The following is a 22,609-nucleotide window of genomic DNA, read 5'->3' as shown; positions in this document are numbered from 1 at the left end:
CGGGTAGGCTTTTTGGGGAGATTATTTGCCCGAAGAAGAGGTGATTTGTTGTTGGGCGACTAAATCTCCCCGTATCTTAACGTGTGCCCTTACCCTAAAACCAAGAACCCTCTAACTAGTGAGAAGATAGTTATGGCCAAAGTCTGTAACCTTTGATATCAGAAGCTGTCACCAGAGTTTGGAAGCAATGTAGAACTAATGCAACGTTTCACTCTTCCAACTTTGTTTTTATGGTTTATTGACCATTTCACCAACAGCATTAGACAATCTCTGCCTGAAGGTATGGAGAATGATACTTTCTTGAGATAGGAAGAGTGAAATAAATAAAAAATACGCAATATATCAATAATAACAGTTGATATCAGTACTTCTCAATCTATTATTGTTGTCCAACTCCTAGAACCAACCAACTGCAGAGGACTTTCATGGTGTGTTTGAAGTTGCAACTCAAAAACAACTGAATTGCAATAGGTGGCACAGACCAACGCCAATTCAGTTTCACCCAAAGCCCTTCTAAGTTCCACATTAAAGATGGCTGTGACAGATAATGCATCTTGCTGTCTTTTTAAGCCTCTAATGACACTGATGGGAGGCCCAGGAGAATAGACGGTCAAATGGGGAACTTGACTGATGCCAAGATTTATATATTTCTCCAGTGGCTTACACCAGTTTTGTTGTGGGACCCAGTTACAACACCACTGTTTATAAGGGCTTAAACACAAGGGGGCAGATTTAGCAAGGGTCGAATTGAAAATTTTAATTCAAATTCAAATTTTTGAGTTTTTTAATAATATATGGTCAAAACTTTCAAATTCGGCTAGGGACTTATTATAGTCTGGCCTTTTAAGAACCTGAATTTGACTATTTGCCACCTAAAACCTGCCGAATTGCTGTAAATGTCGATGGGAGACTTCCAGGGATCAATTTGGAGACATTCAAGTTTTTTTCGGGGGAAAAAACTGAAAGCGAGTTTTTGAAATTTCTAATCTAATTCAATTCAAGTTTTTGGGTCGATCCTATTCACCGGTGTTTAAAAAATTCATAGTATGAAAATCAAATAAAATATTTTAAAAATAAATAAAAAATTAGATTTTTATAATAAATTAAGATTGGTCAAATTTCGAGTTTATGGGAGTTTTAACCTGAATTCGAAATTCGACCTTTAATAAATGTACCTCAACATGTAATGCAAGACTTATAAATCACTTATAAGATAGGATATAAAGGCAAATATCTGATTCATTGTAATGGGCTCCAGGGGCGATCCTGGCCCCTCCGCCGCCTGAGGAGACAGCCTCAACTCGCCTCATTGGCGAAGCACCCCCGATGGGCTCAAACGATTTAGCCCCTAAGTTATTAAATCAAGTCCTATAACATTCTAAAGTTTAGTGCCTCAAACGCCAAGGATACTATGAGAGAAAACCACACTATGATATAGCAGGAATTCATTCAAAGTCAACTGGACACTTAAAGGGGCAGATTTACTAAGGATCAAAGTGAATTCGAGGGAATTTTCGAAGTTAAAAAATTCGAAATTCGAAGTAATTTTTTGGATACTTCGACCATCGAATAGGATACTACGACTTTGAATTTACTTCAACTTCGATTCAAAGTAAAAATCGTTTGAATATTCGACCATTCGATAATCGAAGTACTGCCTCTTTAAAAAAACTTTGACTTCAATATTTCGCCAATATATAGAAGTGCTATGTTAGCCTATGGGGACCTGCCAGAGCATATTTCAAAGTTTTTAGGTATCGAAGGAAAATCGTACGATAGTACGATAAAATCGTTCGAATCATACTATTCAAAGTACGATTGGAGTACTACGATCGGAGTACGATCGATTTCGAAGTCGGAGGATTCTATTCGATGGTCGAATTTCGAAGCATTTTCCATTTCGAAATGCGACCCTTGATAAATCTGCCCCTTAGATTTCCCTACCAATTCAGATGAACTGAAGAAGCCACTCGGAAGACCATACTGAAATCCACGGTTTGACCTTATTTACTATTAAAAAAGCAAAATTTAATCGGTTCATGTAAAAACCTGATAAAATTGAGCAAAAACCCCAATCGTACAATATTTTCGGAGTTTTTGCTCTGGCTTATTCCATCACAGAGCACAATAACGTCAAAATAGGATAGGGACCTCTGCCACTGACTTATACACAACCAGGTCTGAGATGCCGGAATTTCGGAATTAGGCTTTTTGCTGCATAGGGCTTAAATAAATCTCAAAAAATTTGAGTTTAAAAATAAAAAAGCCAAAAAACTGGAAAGTCACAGCGGAGTTTAGTAAATAACACCCTAAATGTCCAGTTGCCTTTGAATTAATTCTACTAGATACTGTAAATCATGACCTGGATAAATCAGAATCTTCATAAACATTATATTGCAAGGTTATGCATGATACTCTATTAAGACCTTGGCTACATTGGGATCCATAAAAATCTCTGCAAGGTCTCACATTTGCCCAAGTCCCCTTTATCCAATTCCCTCCTGGAAAAGCAACATTAAAGCGCAGCTACTGATAACAAAGATACTTATTTATAAATAATGTATAGCTCAGGTAAGAATCTGCTGAGAGAGGGAATTTATTTTAAAATGAAGCTATGTTGAAAGTGTTTCTTTAAACATGATGACTGTATAGTGACAGTTCACATCAGTTACACAAAGGAAGTGTAATTGTGTAGCGCACCGCAGGTAACACTGATCTCCATAACAACACAGCTGTTTGTTTTCATGCAAATATCATTATTATTAATAAATTCATGAATCACACTGGGCACTGACATAATGACTCATTAGGGGGAAGCTGTTTCATTGCAAGCAAAATATTCAGCCCTGTGCACAAACATTATTATTATGCCCCAGACTAAATCATAGCAGCCAATCACTTTTAAGGGCGAATGTAATATGTTTCTCTAGCTCAAAAAACTTTCGCAAAGACACTTGCAAACATTAGCGACCATGTTTGCCCAATTGTTGACTGACTAAAGACCTCTGGGCAGTGTCGAACTGGCCAGAACCCTTCTCTAGATATTTCCAATTGCGGTAAAAAAAAAATTCCGGCGATGCGCAGCGCCGCCAGCGCGTGCACGCCGAACGGCGCTGTTGCGCATGCGCGCCGAACGGCGCCCTTGCGCATGCGCGCCAAGCGGCGGTGTTGCTGGGCTGACGCATTTTAGTAGGGGTGCAGGGGGGCCCCTGGACAGCAGTCCCGGTGGGCCCCGGGCCCCCCAGTCCGACCCTGCCTCTGGGGTGTTAGAAATGGTTAGAAAGGCACAATTAACGTTTGCCTAATGAAGAATATTACATTGCGACAGGCAAATTTATATTCGCAACTGTTTCCGAATTTTATTACATTTCCCCCTTACTGTTTTAATCACACTGGTCTGATAAAGCTGAAAGCTAAATGGCTGTTAGAGGTTACAGGTAGTGATGGGTGAATTTGTCCCCCAAAAAAATCACGAATTTCCTGTGAAATTCACGAATCGGCGAAAAATTCACAAAATGCATTGAAGTCAATGGGCGTCTGAATAAATTTGATTGGCGACAATTTTTATGGGCGCATAAATGACAATTTTTTTTGACATCGTGTACTTTTTGCCGGTGAATTTTCTCTGCAGTTTCTAGAATTTATTAACCGTGAATTTGTGCCTGCGAATTTTATTCGCCCATCACTAGGTCCAGGTGTAGGGCAAACTGTTTCCTTTCTTATATTACTCCCTCTATAAGGTACACTAAAAGGCCAATTCATTAAAGGTCGAATTTTATTGGTTTAAGAGGAAACCACAATTAAACTATTTTTCTAAAACCATTAATGCCATGAAAGTTATTAAAAGATCCGAATACAAAAAGTACAAATGAAATTAGCCACCCGAAACATATGAAAACCACCATTTTTTTGTGAAATAATGAAATATTTATGTGACAATGAACATTTTGATCTCCAAAAACCTCTAAAACCACGAATGAAAGGATGATCTTTGCAAGAACAGAAAGGGAACTTCCATTGACTTTTGTATTCATAGATTTTATGTTTTTTTACACTTGATAAACAATGGAAAAAAAAAATTGTGGATTAAGTAACTGTACAAAAATGTGTTTGCTTGAGCTAAAAACATTCTAAAAACATTCCTAAACTTCTCTTTTCCAAAGTATTAACTTTACTTACTGGGAAGGGTTTTACAACCATCCCAACAACAGTCAACCTTAAAACTGACTCCATAAAATATTACTTCATCCTATATATAGATGTAGAAAAAATGTTTCATTTGCTGGTCAAATTCACCTGAAACCTGAAGATCACCTGAAACAACACACTTTGAAATTACAGCTACTATCACAACACTGACTTCTGAGTTCCAAAGAATCTTTGAAAGCAATGTCAGGACAAGGGTATTCCTATTGAGCAGTAATCCCCAACCAGTGGCTCGTGAGCAACATATTGCACTCCGACCCCTTGGATGTTGCTCCCAGTGACCTCAAAACAGGGACTTCTTTTAGAGTTCCTGGCTTGGAGGCAAGTTTTGGTTGCATAACAACCAAAGTTCATTGCCAAACAGAGTCTTTGAATTCAGAGTCTTAGAATTCCTGGCTTGGAGGCAAGTTTTGGTTGCATAACAGGTTCATTGCCAAACAAAGTCTCCTATAGGCTGCCAGTCCACATAGGGCTACCAATGTCAATGACAGCTTATATGTGGCACCCCAGGAACTTTTTTCATGCTTATGTTGCTGTAAGGAAAATAACTAACCCTGGTGGTCTAGTGGTGCGGCGGGGACGCCCGCCGTGCTGCTCCTCTTCTCATGCGCCGGGTTCTTCTAAGTGAGTGCGCGCCGCGCACTTCTGGGTTTAGTAGGCGCATACGCGCTGTGTGATGACGTCAGCGCGCAATGGCGCGAAATTTAAAGGTTTAAAAGGGACATTCCTGCTGTTTCTCATTGCTCGTGATAGGATTTGTTCCTGGTGCTTCTGAGCTAAAGCTATATCTGTCTGAACCTGTTTTTGATTCCTGTTGTGACCCCTGCCTGGCTTTTGACTATTCTGACTCCTGGATCCTGACCTTTGCCTGTATACCGACTACTTCTTTTGATTAACCCTCTGATTGACTTCCTGGTTTGACCCTTGCCTGCCTGACTACATTTATTCTCTGCCTGCCTCGACCCGGCCTGATCTGACTACTCTATTGTCTAACGCCTTGTACTACGACCTTCTGTCCAAAGACTTTGCTCTACAGTCGTGCCCCTCTGACTATCCAGAACTCTCATCTTGCACCTCTCGTTTAAGTCCAGGTGGCATCCAAGTAAGCCGAGGGCTCCTCCCGAGGCCCAAAGGCGGTCACACTACTGGTGAAGCACAAGCCGAGACCAGGGTGCCTGGTGTTTGTTCTGGTGTTGGGTGCCGACCGTGACAGTTGCGCTCCAACTATTTTTTACATTTGAATGTGGCTCACAGGTAAAAAGAAGTTGGGGACCCCTGATATAGAGCAGGGGGTTATTATGGGTAATCAGAAGCAAACAATCCTACCATCACCATGCGCAATACCATCAAGCAGTATTTATGGTATTGTGCCCTCATACTTTATGTCCCAGTTCCTACATTTATTGCAGGAACAAAGAAGGAACTTACTGTACTTCTAGTTCATTTAAACTATCTACATGGAGCAAGAAATTCAGGTAATTCATAACGTGAAAATACCTTTCTTTTCTCTATGGGAGCAAATAATATGGTACTGCGCTGTCAGTTTTACACTTTAGAATTGATGCCTCCACCTCCCACTAGTGCCAATGCGTTCAGAAACCAGTATTGCCATTTATTAATACGCTATTGGTCCTATAAGAATATATAAGAAAAATTAAAAACTCACTTAAAACATATCTTTTATTCCTAGCATGAGCCAATGTCTCGGCTTAAACAGAAGCAGTCCAGGCTCTGCCATCTTTAGATGAAGAGAAGATGGACCCAACAGGTGTCTTTTATTTTTTCCTTTCTTTTTATTTTACTAAAAGCCCCAATTAGAGATGAAAGAAAATGATGCAGCTGGCTCTTCAGCAGATCAGCTAACGTTTGAATTACTCGTTCCTATTAGTCGGGTCTATCACAGAGAGCCACTTTAGAGATAATTGTTGTCTTCAGATAAACACAAACATATTTACAGTCATGTGTAGGAGAGGGTAAGAAAGCCGCAGGGAAATAGAAGGACTAAAAGCAGCGGGGAAAAGTTATCGATTAGCAGTTCAGGGAGGGAAGGTGCTTGAATAGGGAGTAATAAAGATTACTGGAAGATGGAGCTCAGAAAATTGTGTGCCGTAAAATCAAGCCCATTTGGTCATTTTCTTATTTTCTAAGAGTGATGCCGACTGAGAACGACTGAGAGAATTAATACCAAAGGAAAAACCTTAATAGAAAATATATGAGATATAAAAATACTTGATGGCTTTTTTCGCAGAAGGCACAAATGGAGCCTTTTCAGAGTGCGGAATAATGGCATCAGTGTCAGATTCACGTGGCCAAAGCCAGTTGCATGTAATGAACTACTGACAGGTCCAGGCTGGTACAGAAGGGGTGTTTTGCTTCTTGCTGCACATTGTACAGGAGAGTGTGTAGATACAAGTACCTTTCTGAATAGCTTCAGAGCAGTTTTGCACCCAAAAACCCCTTGGCATTAGCCCATTATATCCATGTTGGCCCACAAGGTAACATTGTGGTCCAACATTTGGGAAGGCTCCATTTACTCCCAGCAAAGTTAAGGTGTATGAATTCGAGTGTCCCTGATATTATCCTAGTAGTAATGAGATCAGGCAATAGGGTAAATATGGCAATCACAGCTGATATCTTTAAATGTTTTCCAGTGAACACCCAGCAGCCAATCAAAATTTTCCTTTCATTACTCTACCTGCAGTAGACAAATCAATAATAATTGTTGATTGCTTGCTATGTGTTCTTGAAGAGCTCCTGAATCAAACCGCAAATGCTCCTTAACTGGTAAGAGCAGCTACTAACAATATTACTGCAAAAAAGCTCAACGATTAGTGGTTTGAGTTCCTTACCTTCTGTCGAATTTCTTCTTCCATTTTGACTGGAGAACCCAACTCAGCTACTTGTTTGACACCGTCACTGGCTTGTCCTCCATACTCCCAAAGAACATATTCCTTGGAATGGGACCCACCAATGATTGCAGACCAGTGGTTGGCTCGTCCTGGGGAAAGAGATAATAAACTTTAAAACAAAAATCAATTTTAAAACGAATTACAACCTAACCACAACAGGATTTTACATCACTAAAGTTGGCAATCCATGCTGATATCTTTTCATAAACTGGTAAGATTTCCAACTCAAAATGATGGGTCTGAATACATGCAGTCCAATGGAATAGTTCTTAAACATTACTATAGAATGTTTGTTTGGTTTACTAAATGATTGATTGTGTCCATGATACCGGATCATAGTGTGTCACAGAAGAATAGGAAGGATTTTCTTATATGGGTTTACTCCCCCCAGGGTGGTTCAGATCCTCAGATTAGGGGACCCAATATAAAGGCATTTTGGGTAGATTGCCTATTTGCTTCTCTAGAAACTTCTGAAATTCTAGTTTGAAGGACAATTATAGATTTTGGGGTGAAGAATAGGGTTGCCACCCGTCCGGTTTTGCCCTGGACAGCCCGGTTTTAAGAAGGGCTGCCTGGGTCAAGAAGACAGGAAAATAAGGAAAACTGGACAGTATCCCCCTTGATTGATTTGATGGTGATCAGTCAATTGCTGATTGCCAAATTCTAGCCCCGCCCCATGATTTTTCTCGCCCTGTCTGCAACTTCTCCGGCCTACCTCATAGTGCCACTGACTCGCCCCTGTGATATCACCATCCGGCCCCTTGCCCGGATCGTGAGAGGCAGAAAGATGGCAACCCTAGTGGAGAATTATTAGCTGCACTAGATATTCTCATAACTATGACTAAATGAGTGATATGGTTATAATGTTAGAAAGCTGGTATCTAGAGAGAAAATTAACTTACATGGTGGGACCTTTGGAATAGCTAAACTGCACAGCCTGATCTATGGGCTTCCGAATATATCTACAGCTTATCATTAGACCCCACCAGGTGTCATTTAGCCAGAAATGTTTGAAGAGACAACCTGGAACCAAGACTTTGAGATTTTTAATAGGTAGCAATATGGCAGCAGAAGTCATAGCAGAGTGAGAAGTTAGGTTGTCATTCCCTACGGAAACACAACAGATGGAGACCATCAATAATGCTCAATCAGAGAAGGACGTTTATTGATTTTGGTGCACGATATCGTTCTGCAGCTCCGGACAAAAGTTGCCTGAGGCATATCTCACCACTTGAGATTATATACCTTTATACAAACATAATTATCATACCATGGTTACATATACTTTGGTTTAGTTTATTCATTGGTTAGTGCACTACATCACAAGCTTATGGGTTTATTAGTCAATCTCTACATAGCGTCACTTGTTTCATAGAAAGAATAATAGGACAATCTCTACTTCCCTTTTGTTATGAAGTCTCCTTGATATTAAATGGTTCTACATATGATATCCTGTTAATCAAGGCAATTTGGGACTTAGCATTCTTCATGATAACAGACACAACACACATTCTGCCATAAAGTTCAACCTGTCCTCTCCTGGTTCATTAACTACATGAGTTTGAGGTCTGCAAACCAATCCCAGCCCTCACAAGAGATCTATCATTGGTAAAACACTTGCACTTCTGACCTTGCACCTTATTAAGGGTGCAAGGTTAAATTCAAGTAGTGGGTAATTACAGAACAGGCTTTGAATGCTGTCCTCCATTCAATAAATAATACTGACTGTCTACTTGGGGCAGTTTGGCATTGACATTTTCAGTTGAATTATTCTGTAGCTAAATTGGCACTGACTTGTAGTAAGGCAAGGCATTATCTATATGTATAGCTCACCCCATATTCCAAATATTCCCCAAAACTAAACCCTCCAGATCCACATTTTATTACTTTAACAACCATATGAGTCTGCAATAATTTCCCCTTCTGGCATAATTTAAGAATCGTTTTTACGTCTGCTTCCCCGGCTGAACCATCCTCATCCCTCTCAGTAACTTCCAGCTCCGCTCCTAGAGGTGATTGAACAGATAAATGATGGACTGTAATCAAGTTCATTCGATAAAAATGGAAACTATTTCTAGAGCCGTTGGGTGATAATACGATTTAAGACAAACATAACAAGATTAGGCTTCCTTCCTTGTCATTAGGAACTGACACTGGGGAGTAAATAGTAGAGAAGATAGAAGAAGATGCCGGCGCCTCTGAGAGAGGAACAAATACTAATTACTAGTTAATCTTATAAGAAATTTACAGGTCAATATATCAAAGTTGCCCAGTAGTTATGGATACTTATAATACAAATAATGGTGGGAATACTTACACATGATAAAAAGCCATGCAGGAAATGCTTTGGTCTATGTTTTCTCATGCCAAGTAGTTATGCACCCAATGTACCAGGGAACCCTGCACTTTGCACCAAGTAATGGGATTTACTATGCCACTGCACTGGTGTGTAGTGATAGGCGAATTTGCGCCGTTTCGCTTTGCCGGAAAATTAGAGAAAAAAAAACGAGACGCCGGCGACATTTCGCGAATTTTTCGCCGTTTCGCGAATTTCCGTTTTTCGGAAAAAATTTTTTTGACGCCAGCGAATTTTTGCCGCGAATTTTCACGGGCGTTTCGCGGATTTATTCGCTGGTGGCGAATCGCGCAAATTCGCCACGAATTCGCGCCTGGCGAATAAATTTGCCCATCACTACTGATGTGTGATTGGACCTGCATTAACAAATGATCTGCCAGGAGTAGAAGTTAAGGTGGCCATACACAGGCCGATAAAAGCTGCCGACAGACCGAGTCGGCATCTTATTGGCCCGTGTATGGGGCCCCCGACGGGCTTCACCGATCGAGTTCTGGCCTATGGGACTAAAAATCCCGTCGGATCGCGGCCGCATCTGTTCATTGATGTGGCCCCACGATACGACCGCCCGTTCCTGTTCATTAGGACAGGTGGGCATATCGGAGAGAGATCCGCTCATTTGGCGACACCTTTAGTCTATAGGTTAAGTGATCTAGATTTCAAACTAGAGACCTACTGGCAATATCTTATATCCCTAAACAACTGACTTAAAAGATCATTGGCTACAGGTATTGCACAAGTGGTGGGACACTAAAGAAAACTGCAAACTGCCCTATGTTTTCAGTGCTCCTAGGCACAGGGGCTGGGCTGGAACTAGGGGAAGCCAGTAGAGGCAATTATTTTGAGAAAAGGGGGTGCCATTCCTTAAATGTTTATTGGGGTTTTAGTGTCTTTATCAAATGAACCAATAAAGATCAGAAAAAAACCATATCCTATATAATAAAGTTGAAGTGTCTCTGCGTCCAGTCCCTGTGTCCGTGGGATTGCGCTACTGCGCATGTGCCCCACGGACCGTCTCCAGCTTCTTCCACAATCTCAATGATCACTCAAAGACGACTGCACAAGCAAACATAGCCAATAGCCTGCTTGCATACGGAAGAATCCGCCTCTTCCCTTCACAAGAATAGCCGCAAGTTCCGCTTACCTCACACATCTTACCAAGGTTCCCTCCCTTCCTCCACGCTTAGTCGCGGCTTCTATGTGACATTGGCCAATCAGATACGAACTACATGTGAGGACACATGACGTAAGGGGCGTGTCGGTGCCTGTAAAATGCTTCTCCACCACTAAACTACAACTCCCAGAATTCTGTTCGCTAGGTGAACTGTTGTTCAGCAGCTGCCATATGGGACTGACGCATTCAATTTAATGTAATAGGTCGACAGGGATAAAATTCTTGCGATACTCCTCAGAGTTTCGGGAGGGAGGGATTGTTATAAGCCCCCCCCAAAAAATCGTAGTTTCTGTCATATGTACTTTGCTTACCTCGTGTTTAACACCAGTCCATTACATTCACTCTGACTGGACTGTCTGTAGGGATATATTTCCTTTATGATCAGTGTTGTGATGTGGCTGCTGATGATCTAGAACACCTGTCTCATCCTATATAATCCTATATAATAAAGTTGAAGTGTCTCTGCGTCCAGTCCCTGTGTCCATGGGATTGCGCTACTGCGCATGTGCCCACGGACCGTCTCTGGCGAATTTTTAAGTTGAAGTGTCTCTGCGTCCAGTGCGTTACCACAACAAAATTGCGCCCAAGCCCACCATAAAGCAACAAACTCAGTTCTACCATCACAATTCAAAAATAAACAGCCGGCACTGAAAGGGGTGGCGCTACGTGCAACAACGGCCAGAGCATTAAACCCGCCACGCCAACAGCGCCCACCCACTGCCTCTTCCATGAACTATGGAGGCTGAACCCCATCTCCGTCTCCTAATTGGTCGAAATGTCTTGAAGGGCGGCGCTCACAGTAATAGATGGGGACGTAGTAAATCATTGTGTCAGGACCATGCGTGTCCACACCTACAGTACTTACGAAGCTGCAGTTGACGGCCATCGCAGGTTGGGAGGTGGAGAGTATAGAATTTGTAAGCATAAAGTAGCCAATGAGAGGACGGGGAATAGGGGGTTAGAGATTGTAGTTGCTCGGTGAGAGACTGTGAACATCCAGTCACTGCACTTCCTTCCCTGCACGGTCTCTGGCGAATTTTTTTTAGATAATAAAGTTGAAGTGTCTCTGCGTCCAGTCCCTGTGTCCGTGGGATTGCGCTACTGCGTATGTGCCCCACGGACTGTCTCTGGCGAATTTTTTTTAGACTAGAACAATTCTGTTTTTATAAATGTTTGACTACATTTGTTCTAGCGCCTGTTAATTTAACGGGCTTAATGTCTAGTGAATCAATAAAGGTCTACTATTGCTTTCATGGCATGATCCATTTGACCAGGGGCTTGAGGAGCAGATTGACACCTTGGTTTTGGTGCCAAAGCTGGGCCAGAATATGCACAAAATCTATGTACTTAGCACTTACCCAGAGCAATTGTTAAATACAAGGCTCTAGAATGCCTGGTACCTGCTAGTTATTGAATGATGCTCAAGGAAAGGGCATAAGAGATGATGCCCGTGTCCTTCCCGTTCTAGCGGGTACAAGCTCTTTGAGCTCCACTGCAAACACAAGGAGTTGCTAATAGTGATCAGCGAATAAATTCAGGCGACACGAATTTGTGGCGAATTTCCACATTTCGCTGCAAGCGCGACAATATGGAGGCAAAAAAATCCATTGTGTCGAAAAAACTTGACGTGGGCCAAAATTGATGCGCGTATAAAAATTGGCGCGTGTCAAAATTATTCGGACGTTGACCAATGCATTTTGCGATTTTTTTGCCATTTGAGTTTCGCTGTAAATTCGCAAATTTTTTGTGAATCGAAACAGGACAGATTTGCCGATCACTAGTTGCTAACTGACAAAAATCCTGGCAGTGGGGGGCAACTTGCAAACATTTGCCCCTGTTATTTGATCTTTGCCTCCTTTGAAAATGAGCTCATTTGAGTCGATTTAAAAAGAAATGCTTTTTGCCAGTCAAGATAATTATCACCCGCAAACGTCCCACCACCCCACAAAGCATATTGTTCCATGATTAATTGTGCGTCTCAGCTCGCCGGTGCCCGCAGCGCATAACGCCATTGTGTTACATAATGTTACTAATGCTAATGAACAGCGATAAGTACAGTTGCCAACTGGATCTGGCTCTGCATTGTTCTTTTCTCACAGTAGAATTACATTTCATGGAACATATGTTCCGACGGCGCAGCGAAACAGTCACAGAGAACAAAGTGCACTCCAGGCATCAGACTGATAATCAGTGCGAGACTGGAAAGTTTGGAACAAGTAGAGAGTCAGCGCACGCCTGGCCAAGTCAACACCATTTCCAATGCAAACAAACATGGAGCTGAGAGCGTCCTCCACCTTAAAGGGAAATAGCACATCTGCAATGCGAAAGAGTATTTTCCCAATGTTTAATGTAACAATGTTTGGGTTAAAAAAGAACCATGAAAAAAAAGGTCAACTGGATGGGTTGACCATGATTGCGTTATATCAAGGGATAAAATAATTGTGAAATAAAAAGTGCAGTGTTCAATTAATTTTCAATGCGGTCTTAAAAGTCCTTAATAAAAACTCAAACGTCAACTTGCTGGAATACTGAACATATATCCACAATAAATTAGACTGTCTATAGGTAGCGATGAGCAAATATTTCCTGTTTCGCAAGAAAAATTCATAAAACAATGAAAAAATTTAAAGGAGAAGGAAAGGCTAAAATTAATTAAGCTTTATCAGAAAGGTCTATATAAATACACCACTAAACCCTCAAAGTAATGCTGCCCTGAGTCCTCTGTCAAAAGAAACACCACATTTCTTTGCTTTTATTGTGTACACATGGGCTTCTGTATCAGACTTCCTGTTTTCATCTTAAACCTCCAGGGCACGGCCTTGAGCATGCTCAGTTTGCTCCTCTCCCCCTCCCTCCTCCTATCCCTGCTGTAATCTGAGCTCAGAGCTGTTAGTGAGCAGGGAGAGACTCAGGCAGGAAGTGATGTCACACCAAGCTTATATGGCAGCTTCTATCCTAAACAAACAGAGACAGTGTCTAGAGCTGTTTACTCAGGTATGGTAAAGCATTCTGCAGAATAAATCTAGCGTTCTAGCTTGCACTATTGTGGCTATTCTATTGGCAATAAACTGTCTTGGAGCTTTCCTTCTCCTTTAAGAAACGCGAAAAATTTACAAAACACATTGAAGTTAATATGTTTTTATGCAGGACAATTTTTTCTCACTCCAAATGCATTAAAGTCAATGGGTGTTTTTTCTTTTGGTCACTTTTTTTCTCTGCCACAATTTTGTTTTGGCGGCAGATTTTTGCTGCAGTTTCACGAAAAAAATTTGCAGATGGTGGAATCCATGCCTGGTGAAAGAATTTGCTCATCCCTATCTATAGGTTTTATGTATCACATTTTTTATCTGCTTTTTTTTTTAATTTGTGCGATTAATCTCGATTATTCAAGTTTTAAAAACTGAAACTTGAATAAAGAGGAGATTTTGGAGCTTTTTCCCCTAAAGTTTTCTCAAATGGCCGCAAAAATGTGACTTATTATACGGCCCTTAGTGATCCCATATATTATCAGAAAAAGCAGGGGGAAAAAGTAAAACAATAATGATGGGTGAATTTGGGGCGTTTCGCTTTGCCGAAAAATTTGCGAAACATTTTTTTTGACGCCTGGTGAATAATTTTCGCAAATCACGGGAATTCTCGCCTGGTGAATAAATTTGCCCATCACTATAAAACAACTATGTAAAAATGAGTGCAATTCAGGGAGAAAAAAAATGTGAAGATTTCTTTAATTCAGTGTCAAATGATTTTAAGGGTTCTGATTTGATTGATATGATTTGATTAATATGATTTAGTAGAGCTAGACGCTTGGATTTTGATTGACTTGGATCTCTAATTTATACATTTTTATCCAAACCCTAATTTAATACAATATTAACAGATTATTTATTCTGCCACTAGGAGCTTGCAGCCAGAACTTAAAACCCAGTAAACGCTCTGCCGAAATCCTTGGAAAATGGCATTGCTGCTAAAGCTCTGTACATCAATATAACTGGCACCCTAAGGTTTCATGTCATTCCCCTCTATAAAACCTACAATAAGTTATAGTTGATTGGGTCTGTTGGCTTCTTAGGGGCAGATTTATCAAGGGTCAAAGTGAATTCGAGGGAATTTTCAAAGTAAAAAAATTTGAAATTCTAAGTAATTTTTTGGATACTTCGACCATCGAATAGGATACTACGACTTCAACTTCGATTCGAAGTAAAATAGTTTGAATATTCGACCATTCGATAATCGAAGTACTGTCTCTTTAAAAAAAACTTCGACTTCAATACTTCGCCAAATTAAACCTGCCGAAATGCTATGTTAGCCTATGGGGACCTTCTACAGCATTTTTCTACGTTTTTTTTTTTAAGTCGAAGTAAAATCGTTCGATCGTATGTTAAAATCGTTTTACTTTGACCGCAGAATACCCATATTCGATGAAAAAAGTTTGAATTTGATATTCGAAGTATTTTAATTCGATGGTCGAATTTTGAAGGATTTTCTACTTCGAAATTCGACCCTTGATAAATCTGCCCCTTAAAGGGGAAGGAAACCTAGTTGGCGCAAAAACCCTCCCCCCCTCCCGTGTGTTGTGAAGTACTTCGTGACTTTTGGCGCATGCGCAGTATATCCGTACTGGCGAAATGCTCCTACTGCGCATGCGCCAAAACGCTGTTCAAAGCAGGAAGAAGATCGCGTGGAAGAAGATGTCGTCTGTGAACTCCCTGGACTGGACCTGCGCAGAAGGGTAAGTAACAAGTTAGGGGCATTTGCCCAGCGGGACGGTTAGGCCAGGGGGGGGAGGAGGGAGGGTGGGCAACAAATGGGAGGGGGGAGGGTTTTTGCGCCAACTAGGTTTCCTTCCCCTTTAATCTATGAATTATACCCAAAAGGGTCTGCGTCAGATGAAAGCAGAGAGACCTACATTTCCAGTTTATCGACTGGCCATTTCCTTCTAGCTTGATTTTGCTTAAAAATAAAAGGGTTTTTAATCCAACGCAGATACATGTTCATTTTAAGTAAAAGATCAAAGTGCAACACTTCAATAAAAGTGTGATACTTACCCTTTAACGGCCTCCAATTACTGTTGAAATTACATTTATGGCGTACTAAACATTTATGTCCTATATTTGCACTATATTACTGCTGGGATCTCTGCCATTTAAACTATATATGTTGTATATGTTTATTTTTTGGCCTCCAGTAAGAGAATGTTTTATGAAACTGTACAGCCAAACCACACAAACCCAATGGGTCGTAAACAGAACTGCAGATTTGTTTAAGAGAGCAAGACAAATAAAGTCAATGCTTGCCTAAGCTTTAATGAAGTTGGTTTTGGCTCCAAAAGGAATGTATTTCTTCCCAAACCCACCGGACGGTCATTATAACTATTTGGAACTGGGAATCCCTATCATAATCCCTCTGAAGAACTGGCTTTTAATTTGCAATGTAAGAGCAATAGAAGCAAAACATTTGGGGGCCGATTCACTAACCTCGCGTGAAGGATTCGAAGTTAAAAAACTTCGAATTTCAAAGGTTTTTTTGGGCTACTTCGACCATCGAATGGGCTACTTCGACCTTCGACTACGACTTTGAATCGAAGGATTCGAAGTAAAAATCATTCGACTATTCGACCATTTGATAGTCAAAGTACTGTCTCTTTAAAAAAACTTCGACCCCCTAGTTCGGCATCTAAAAGCTACCGAAGTCAATGTTAGCCTATGGGGAAGGTCCCCATAGGCTTGGCTAACTTTTTTTGATCGAAGGATATTCCTTCGATCTTTGGATTAAAATCCTTCGAATCGAACGATTCGAAGGATTTTATCGTTCGATCGAAGGAATAATCCTTCGATCGTTCGATCGTACTATCTGCCCTAAATCCTTCGACTTCGATATTCGAAGTCGAAGTATTTTAGTTCCTAGTCGAATATCGAGGGTTAATTAACCCTCGATATTCGACCCTTAGTGAATCGGCCCTTTGAAGTCATCATGTGATTGAATATTTCAAAAGAGAGTGACAAACCCCATTGGGGTTATAACTGTACTGTTGGGAAATGCATCATATAAAAGGCTTGCTTTAAAAAATGACTACGAACAATCACAAGATTGTCTCATACTATCACTGGAAATTTGGGGCAGGACACATTTGATTAAGAAGTCTTAACGGTTCCAGAAGCAAGTTATCAATAAACTCATATCTACATAAGTAGTAATTAAAAATAAAATAATAACATTAAAGTCAATTGTTAATGGCACGTACAAAACTTCAAGTGGTCAAGACAAATATTTGAGTGTTTTCTATATACAATCTACTTATCACCATGCTTCTGTCCCTGAAAAGTCATGGAAGATGGCTTAACAAATTGTTTTCGGTCGGCATCTATTGTGTCTTGTTGTTAACAAGTCCAACAATTTTAGGATAGATAAGCTGGAGTCCGTAGATTTGGCAATGGTAGAGTCCTGAGAAAGCTGCATAAAAGATAGAGAGTCAAACCAATTTATGGTGAATGAAACTTTAATAATGGACCAAGGTCTGGACAGGCTGCAGGAAACGCGAAGTCCAAAAAACGAGCACAAAAACCACAAAGCAAAACAAAAGAGCCCCAAGCCCCACCCCAGATCCCGCCCACTCCCCGGGCCATACCCGTGCCAAATTTGTCAAAACCCCACTTACTCCCTGCCCAGACTGCAGAACCTGCACCAGGCCTGTTGTAAGGGTTAAACTTATGCAGCAATAAACTACAAGTTTGCCACTTCATTTGGGCACAAGGATATAACAGTGGCAGTGCCCAATGAAGGAGGAAGAAAAGGCAGAAGAGCAGGTGGAAGAGCAGGCGGAAGGGCAGGAGGAAGAACAGGAGGAAGAGCAGGAGGAAGAACAGGAGGAAGAGCAGGAGGCAGAACAGGAGGCAGAACAGGAGGCAGAACAGGAGGCAGAACAGGAGGAAGAGCAGGAGGCAGAACAGGAGGAAGAACAGGAGGAAGAGCAAGAGGAATAGCAGGTGGAAGAACAGGCAGAAGAGCAGGAGGAAGATCAGGCGGACAGGGCCCACACCGCACGCTTCTTTGCTGCTGTCCCACGCCGGTGCGCAGTGCGCCAGCTACGTTTTTTTTTTTTTTAAATATCTCATGACGGAAATGGCGAGACTGCTGGCTGGGGTATAGGGACCCAGGTGGGCGGTGCAGCCATTCAGGTAGGCGGCACGGAGTCATAGCTAATAGAGCTGGATGTAGAGCGGAAAGGGGCGGAGTGTAGCGGGAGGGAGGAAGTGCGCGCCATTGGGGACAGGCTAGACGGGAGTTCTCCGGGGCCCGGATTATCACTTTCCTTTAAGGGGGGCCCGGCTCTTTTGAAAAGTGCAGCACTACTGGGCCCCCCTTCAGGCCCGGGCCCAGTACACTGATGGCAGCCCTGGTTGTGGGCATAAAAATTGTAAAAATGACTTTAATGCATTTTGACAAAATAGGTGAACGTGCAAAAATTGACGCGGGCATCGAAATTGACATGTATCAAAATTATTTTGATGCCCATTGACTTCAATGCATTTTTTTTGCCTTTACGCGGATTTCACTGGTAATTCACAAATTTTTTGGCAAAGCTAAATGGGAAAATTCCCCCCATCACTTGTAGTAGCTTGAGACATGTTTCTCTAGGCCCTTAATGAAACAATTGGCAGCAGTTGAGGAGTCAATATTGAAAGATTTATTAGGGCAATTAGAGCAGTTCAGAAGGGCAAGTTCACAAAGCTTTGAATGGTCTATAAAGAAATGAACTCCAGGAACATTGCATACTGTACATTGTAAGTTGTGAATAGTTCCTGACACACATTTACTCAGCTCGAGTGAAGGATTAGAATAAAAAATACTTAGAATTTCAAAGTATTTTTTTGGCTACTTCGACCATCGAATTGGCTACTTCGACCTTCGACTTTGAATCGAATGATTTGAACTAAAAATGTTTCGACTATTCGACCATTCGATAGTCGAAGTACTGTCTCTTTATAAAAAACTTTGACCACCTACTTCGCCACCTAAAACCTACCGAACATCAATGTTAGCCTATGGGGAAGGTCCCCATCGATCGATGGATTAAAATCCTTTGAAACGTTCGATTCGAAGGATTTAATCATTCGATCAAACGTTTTTTCCTTCGATCGTTCGATCGTACTAAATGCGGTAAATCCTTTGACTTCGATATTCGTAGTCGAAGGATTTTACTTCAACGGTCGAATATCGAGGGTTAATTAACCCTCGATATTTTCGACCCTAAGTAAATGTGCCCCACACTTCGATCTGATGGTAGGATTTGTAGAAAGTCTACAAGAGTTTGAGATGTAAACTAACAGGTTAAATCCACAAATTCACAAAATTGTAATCAAAAACACAAATGACCATTTGATGCGTATGAAAAAAAATCCCACTAATAAGTGGAAAATGTACATTTCCTTCAGGAAAACCTATCCTACATTTCATAAATCTACCCCATATCTATTCACTGCCTCAAAAGTTGGCACATTATTCATAAAATGCTGTGCTGAGAATATCAGTATAATACCGAGACAGTTGGTGGACATGTCAACAACTCTCTAGTTTACTAAAAAAAGATTCCCGCCAATCACCCAGTGTACCATCATTAGCATCAGCAATAAAAGCATTTCTTTCATACATTGGAATGCTTTGCATATTGTTCAAATACTCACTGGGATAGTCCTTTGGATGGGTCTTCTCTGACCAGTTTCCATAAAAGGTTAACCTGTATTTAGCTGTTCCACAGGCACAACAATCCGGCATTGTCTTCTCATTTCCACCTTCCAGTGTCAAGTCTGCAATATTTTGAATGAGCACATTACTTACTATATTTAACACAGTTCATAAGCGTTAACAACTAACACTGCTTGGACATTGGATAGAACTCAAGAAGCAATAAGTGCTTAAGATATATCGAGTAGTAGGAGCCATTATTGTTTCCCCTTGCTCATTAATGATGTTTAGAAATAAAAGTTTACCATGGTTTTTATGGAAGACCCTAACATTTCATGTAATCCTGACTTTATAATTGTTCATCGGAATGAGTGGCTGAACTCGATTTCATGATGCAACTTGAGTTCATTGTCACCAGTTAGCCATGTTTATCTGTGTGAGACTTAGAGAAAGAAGCATAGAACCAAGTGGAGCAGGACCATTTTAATAAATGGGCAAAAGGGACATTTCTCCAGGACCCACAAAACTTTCATCTGCTATAAAGTATGACTGAAGCATCCCCCAGAATTGGCATAAGCTGAGTAGCACTAATGTTCAAGGGAATGCTACATGGCTTGGCCCATGTCTGAGCAACCACCTGCTCACTCACTTTCCCTTGTGCCACTCAGTACACCCACACACCCACAAATCGGTTTACACGCCAAACCCTTGATACCTCCACCAACTGATCTGCATGGATTCCATTAATTTCCCAATGTCCCCAAGGCACATGCCTCTTCTGCCTACCCCTAGTACTGGCCCTTGCTTTACAACACAACTATGTCTATTTTTATCTCTTTTCTTCTTTTTCACTAAAACTTTCTATTTGAATAAATATTCCTGTCTTTGTTAAATAAAAAGCTATTATCCGTTGGTGAAGATACTTTTTCTTCTGGTGTCCCAAAGGACGCATATGGACCTCACGTCTTCTTCTGTAACCTAATACTGGGGACAGCGGTTAATTTGCTTTAATAAACATTGGTGGCTATGATTGGGTGAATTCCGTTTTGGACTGAAAGAGGTGGAAGTACAGTAAATAGATCATCCTAGATGGAACTTGAGATGCCTACAAAAATTAAAAATTCTTTAGCTCTTTCCATATTTGATCTAAAACCCCAAACCAGGGAATATACGGCATTTCCACATTGGTACTTTTATACTGGCATGGTAGAATTCTACAGATGGGGGGTAGTAAGGGGGCTATTAAGATCAACGGCATAGACTACAACCTACAGCATAGTTAGCAGAAGTTTGATTAACTCACCTGGCTCACACATCCTCTTGGTAAGAGATCCCTCATCCTGAAAGTAGATGATTTTTTTCTGAACAATGCTCGCCCTGTTGAAACAAAGAAAATGCATGTTATTGCCAAGCCTTGGTTCCAAAGACATGGTTACTTACTGCTCTGATGAGCTTACAATTTCATTATCAGCCTGGAGAAGCCCGGCACATGCAATGACTTCTTTTCCCCCAAGTTAACAAAGTGCTGCTCCTAAACTTAAGCTCTGTGACTAACATTGTTATCACAGTGCGCTTGGCAAGCGAAGCATGATTTATATGAAACTCCAAAATAACAGTAATTGAAATTAAAAGGCAAATTGAGCAAGACGACTGCAGAACACCTTCCAATCTGCCATTGTGTGGAACAACAGGGCAGTTTAATGAGCAGTGCAGGACCGTGGATATTACAGAAAAGGATTATTGTATTTCATACAAGCAGTTTCAAATACTTTTCAGTCTATGCATGCATTTCTGTGAGCAAGATACCTGTCTGCAATGTAGAATTATATGCCCTGCAAGTGTGCTCAAGGGCTTCTTGGAATGGCATTATTATTTTAATATAAAGGGCCATTGTTAGGCTTGAAACGTTGTAACTGTCCTGATCATTAAGCCTAAGAAAAGCAAAATAAAGGCTTTTTAAACAGATATTTCTGTTGGTGCTGTCTGCTACAGTCTGTGTGGATTATTATTTTAATATAAAGTCATGAGCATCAATGAGGAATTTCATGGGGATATCAAGGCATGCCCCAGGAAAGGACTAGTCCTTACATATAAAGGAATGCACAAAGAGTTAGAGAAAGGTGCAAGCAGCAAAGAGGTTTAGAGAGTTAATGCACCCTATAATAAATGATTGTTAAAGGGATACTGTCATTTTTTTCATAATGAATGAGTTAATAGTGCTGCTCCAGCAGAATTCTGCACTGAAATCCATTTCTCAAAAGAGCAAACAGATTTTTTTATATTCAATTTTGAAATCTGACATGGGGCTAGACATACTGTCAATTTCCCAGCTGCCCCAAGTCATGTGACTTGTGCTCTGATAAACTTCAATCATTCTTTACTGCTGTACTTCAAATTGGAGTGATATCACCCCTCCCTTTGCCCCTCCAGCAGAAAAACAAAAGAACAATGGGAAGGTAACCAGATAACAGCTCCCTAACACAAGATAACAGCTGCCTGGTAGATCTAAGAACAACACTCAATAGTAAAAACCCATGTCTCACTGAGACACATTCAGTTACATTGAGAAGGAAAAACAGCAGCCTTCCAGAAAGCATTTCTCTCCTAAAGCGCAGGCACAAGTCACATGACCAGGGGCAGCTGGGAAATTGACAAAATGTCTAGCCCCATGTCAGATTTCAAAATTAAATATAAAAAAATCTGTTTGGTCTTTTGAGAAATGGATTTCAGTGCAGAATTCTGCTGGAGTAGCACCATTAAATGATGTTTTTGAAAAAAAACATGTTTTCCGATGACAGGATCCCTTTAAGAACAATTGCCTGGATTTTACTCAAGCTACAGGCCATTATTTACAACCAGTGAGTGTCCTTCATCTCTCTACATGTTTATGAAATTTTACTGCTCCTCACCCATGGACATGTGACTTGGAGTTTATACATCCAGTTAACATAATTCTGACTTTGGACTTTATGGCAATAAAGCTTCCAGCTTTTGGTGTTGAGCCGAGGGTCATAGGACATCAAGGCTAGAAGTGCAAATCTGTTTGCTCTTTTGAGAAATGGATTTCAGTGCAGAATTCTGCTGGAGTAGCACTATTAACTGATGTGTTTTGAAAAAAACATGTTTTCCGATGATAGGATCCCTTTAAAGAGAAGAGTTATTTAGCGCCACGGCCACCAGTCCTACTCACCTTACCTGACCCGAAATATAACCTGATGATTATAATAAAGACACTTGGAGCCCAATATGGAGTTTGAAGGTCGCAGTTTTATTAACCAATATTAA

The 22,609-nt window shown here is 40.9% G+C and overlaps 1 protein-coding gene across 1 annotated transcript in view; it reads right to left on the bottom strand.

Annotated features, from left to right (window-relative positions):
- Positions 1 to 22,609, bottom strand: part of spon1.S (spondin 1, extracellular matrix protein S homeolog) — a 175,761-nt gene that overhangs the window by 91,233 nt on the left and 61,919 nt on the right. Inside the window, exons 4-6 of the mRNA XM_018260154.2 lie at positions 20,628 to 20,701; positions 19,324 to 19,446; positions 7,056 to 7,204 (exon numbers count right to left, since the gene is read on the bottom strand). Of these exons, the coding sequence (XP_018115643.1) occupies positions 7,056 to 7,204; positions 19,324 to 19,446; positions 20,628 to 20,701 (346 nt within the window). The remainder of the gene's footprint in view (positions 1 to 7,055; positions 7,205 to 19,323; positions 19,447 to 20,627; positions 20,702 to 22,609) is intronic.

This window comes from Xenopus laevis, chromosome 4S (genome assembly GCF_017654675.1).
Source record: "Xenopus laevis strain J_2021 chromosome 4S, Xenopus_laevis_v10.1, whole genome shotgun sequence".
Lineage (NCBI taxonomy): Eukaryota > Metazoa > Chordata > Amphibia > Anura > Pipidae > Xenopus > Xenopus laevis.
The sequence above is the reverse complement of the archived record's forward strand: the minus strand, read 5'-3'. Positions and strand labels throughout refer to the sequence as shown.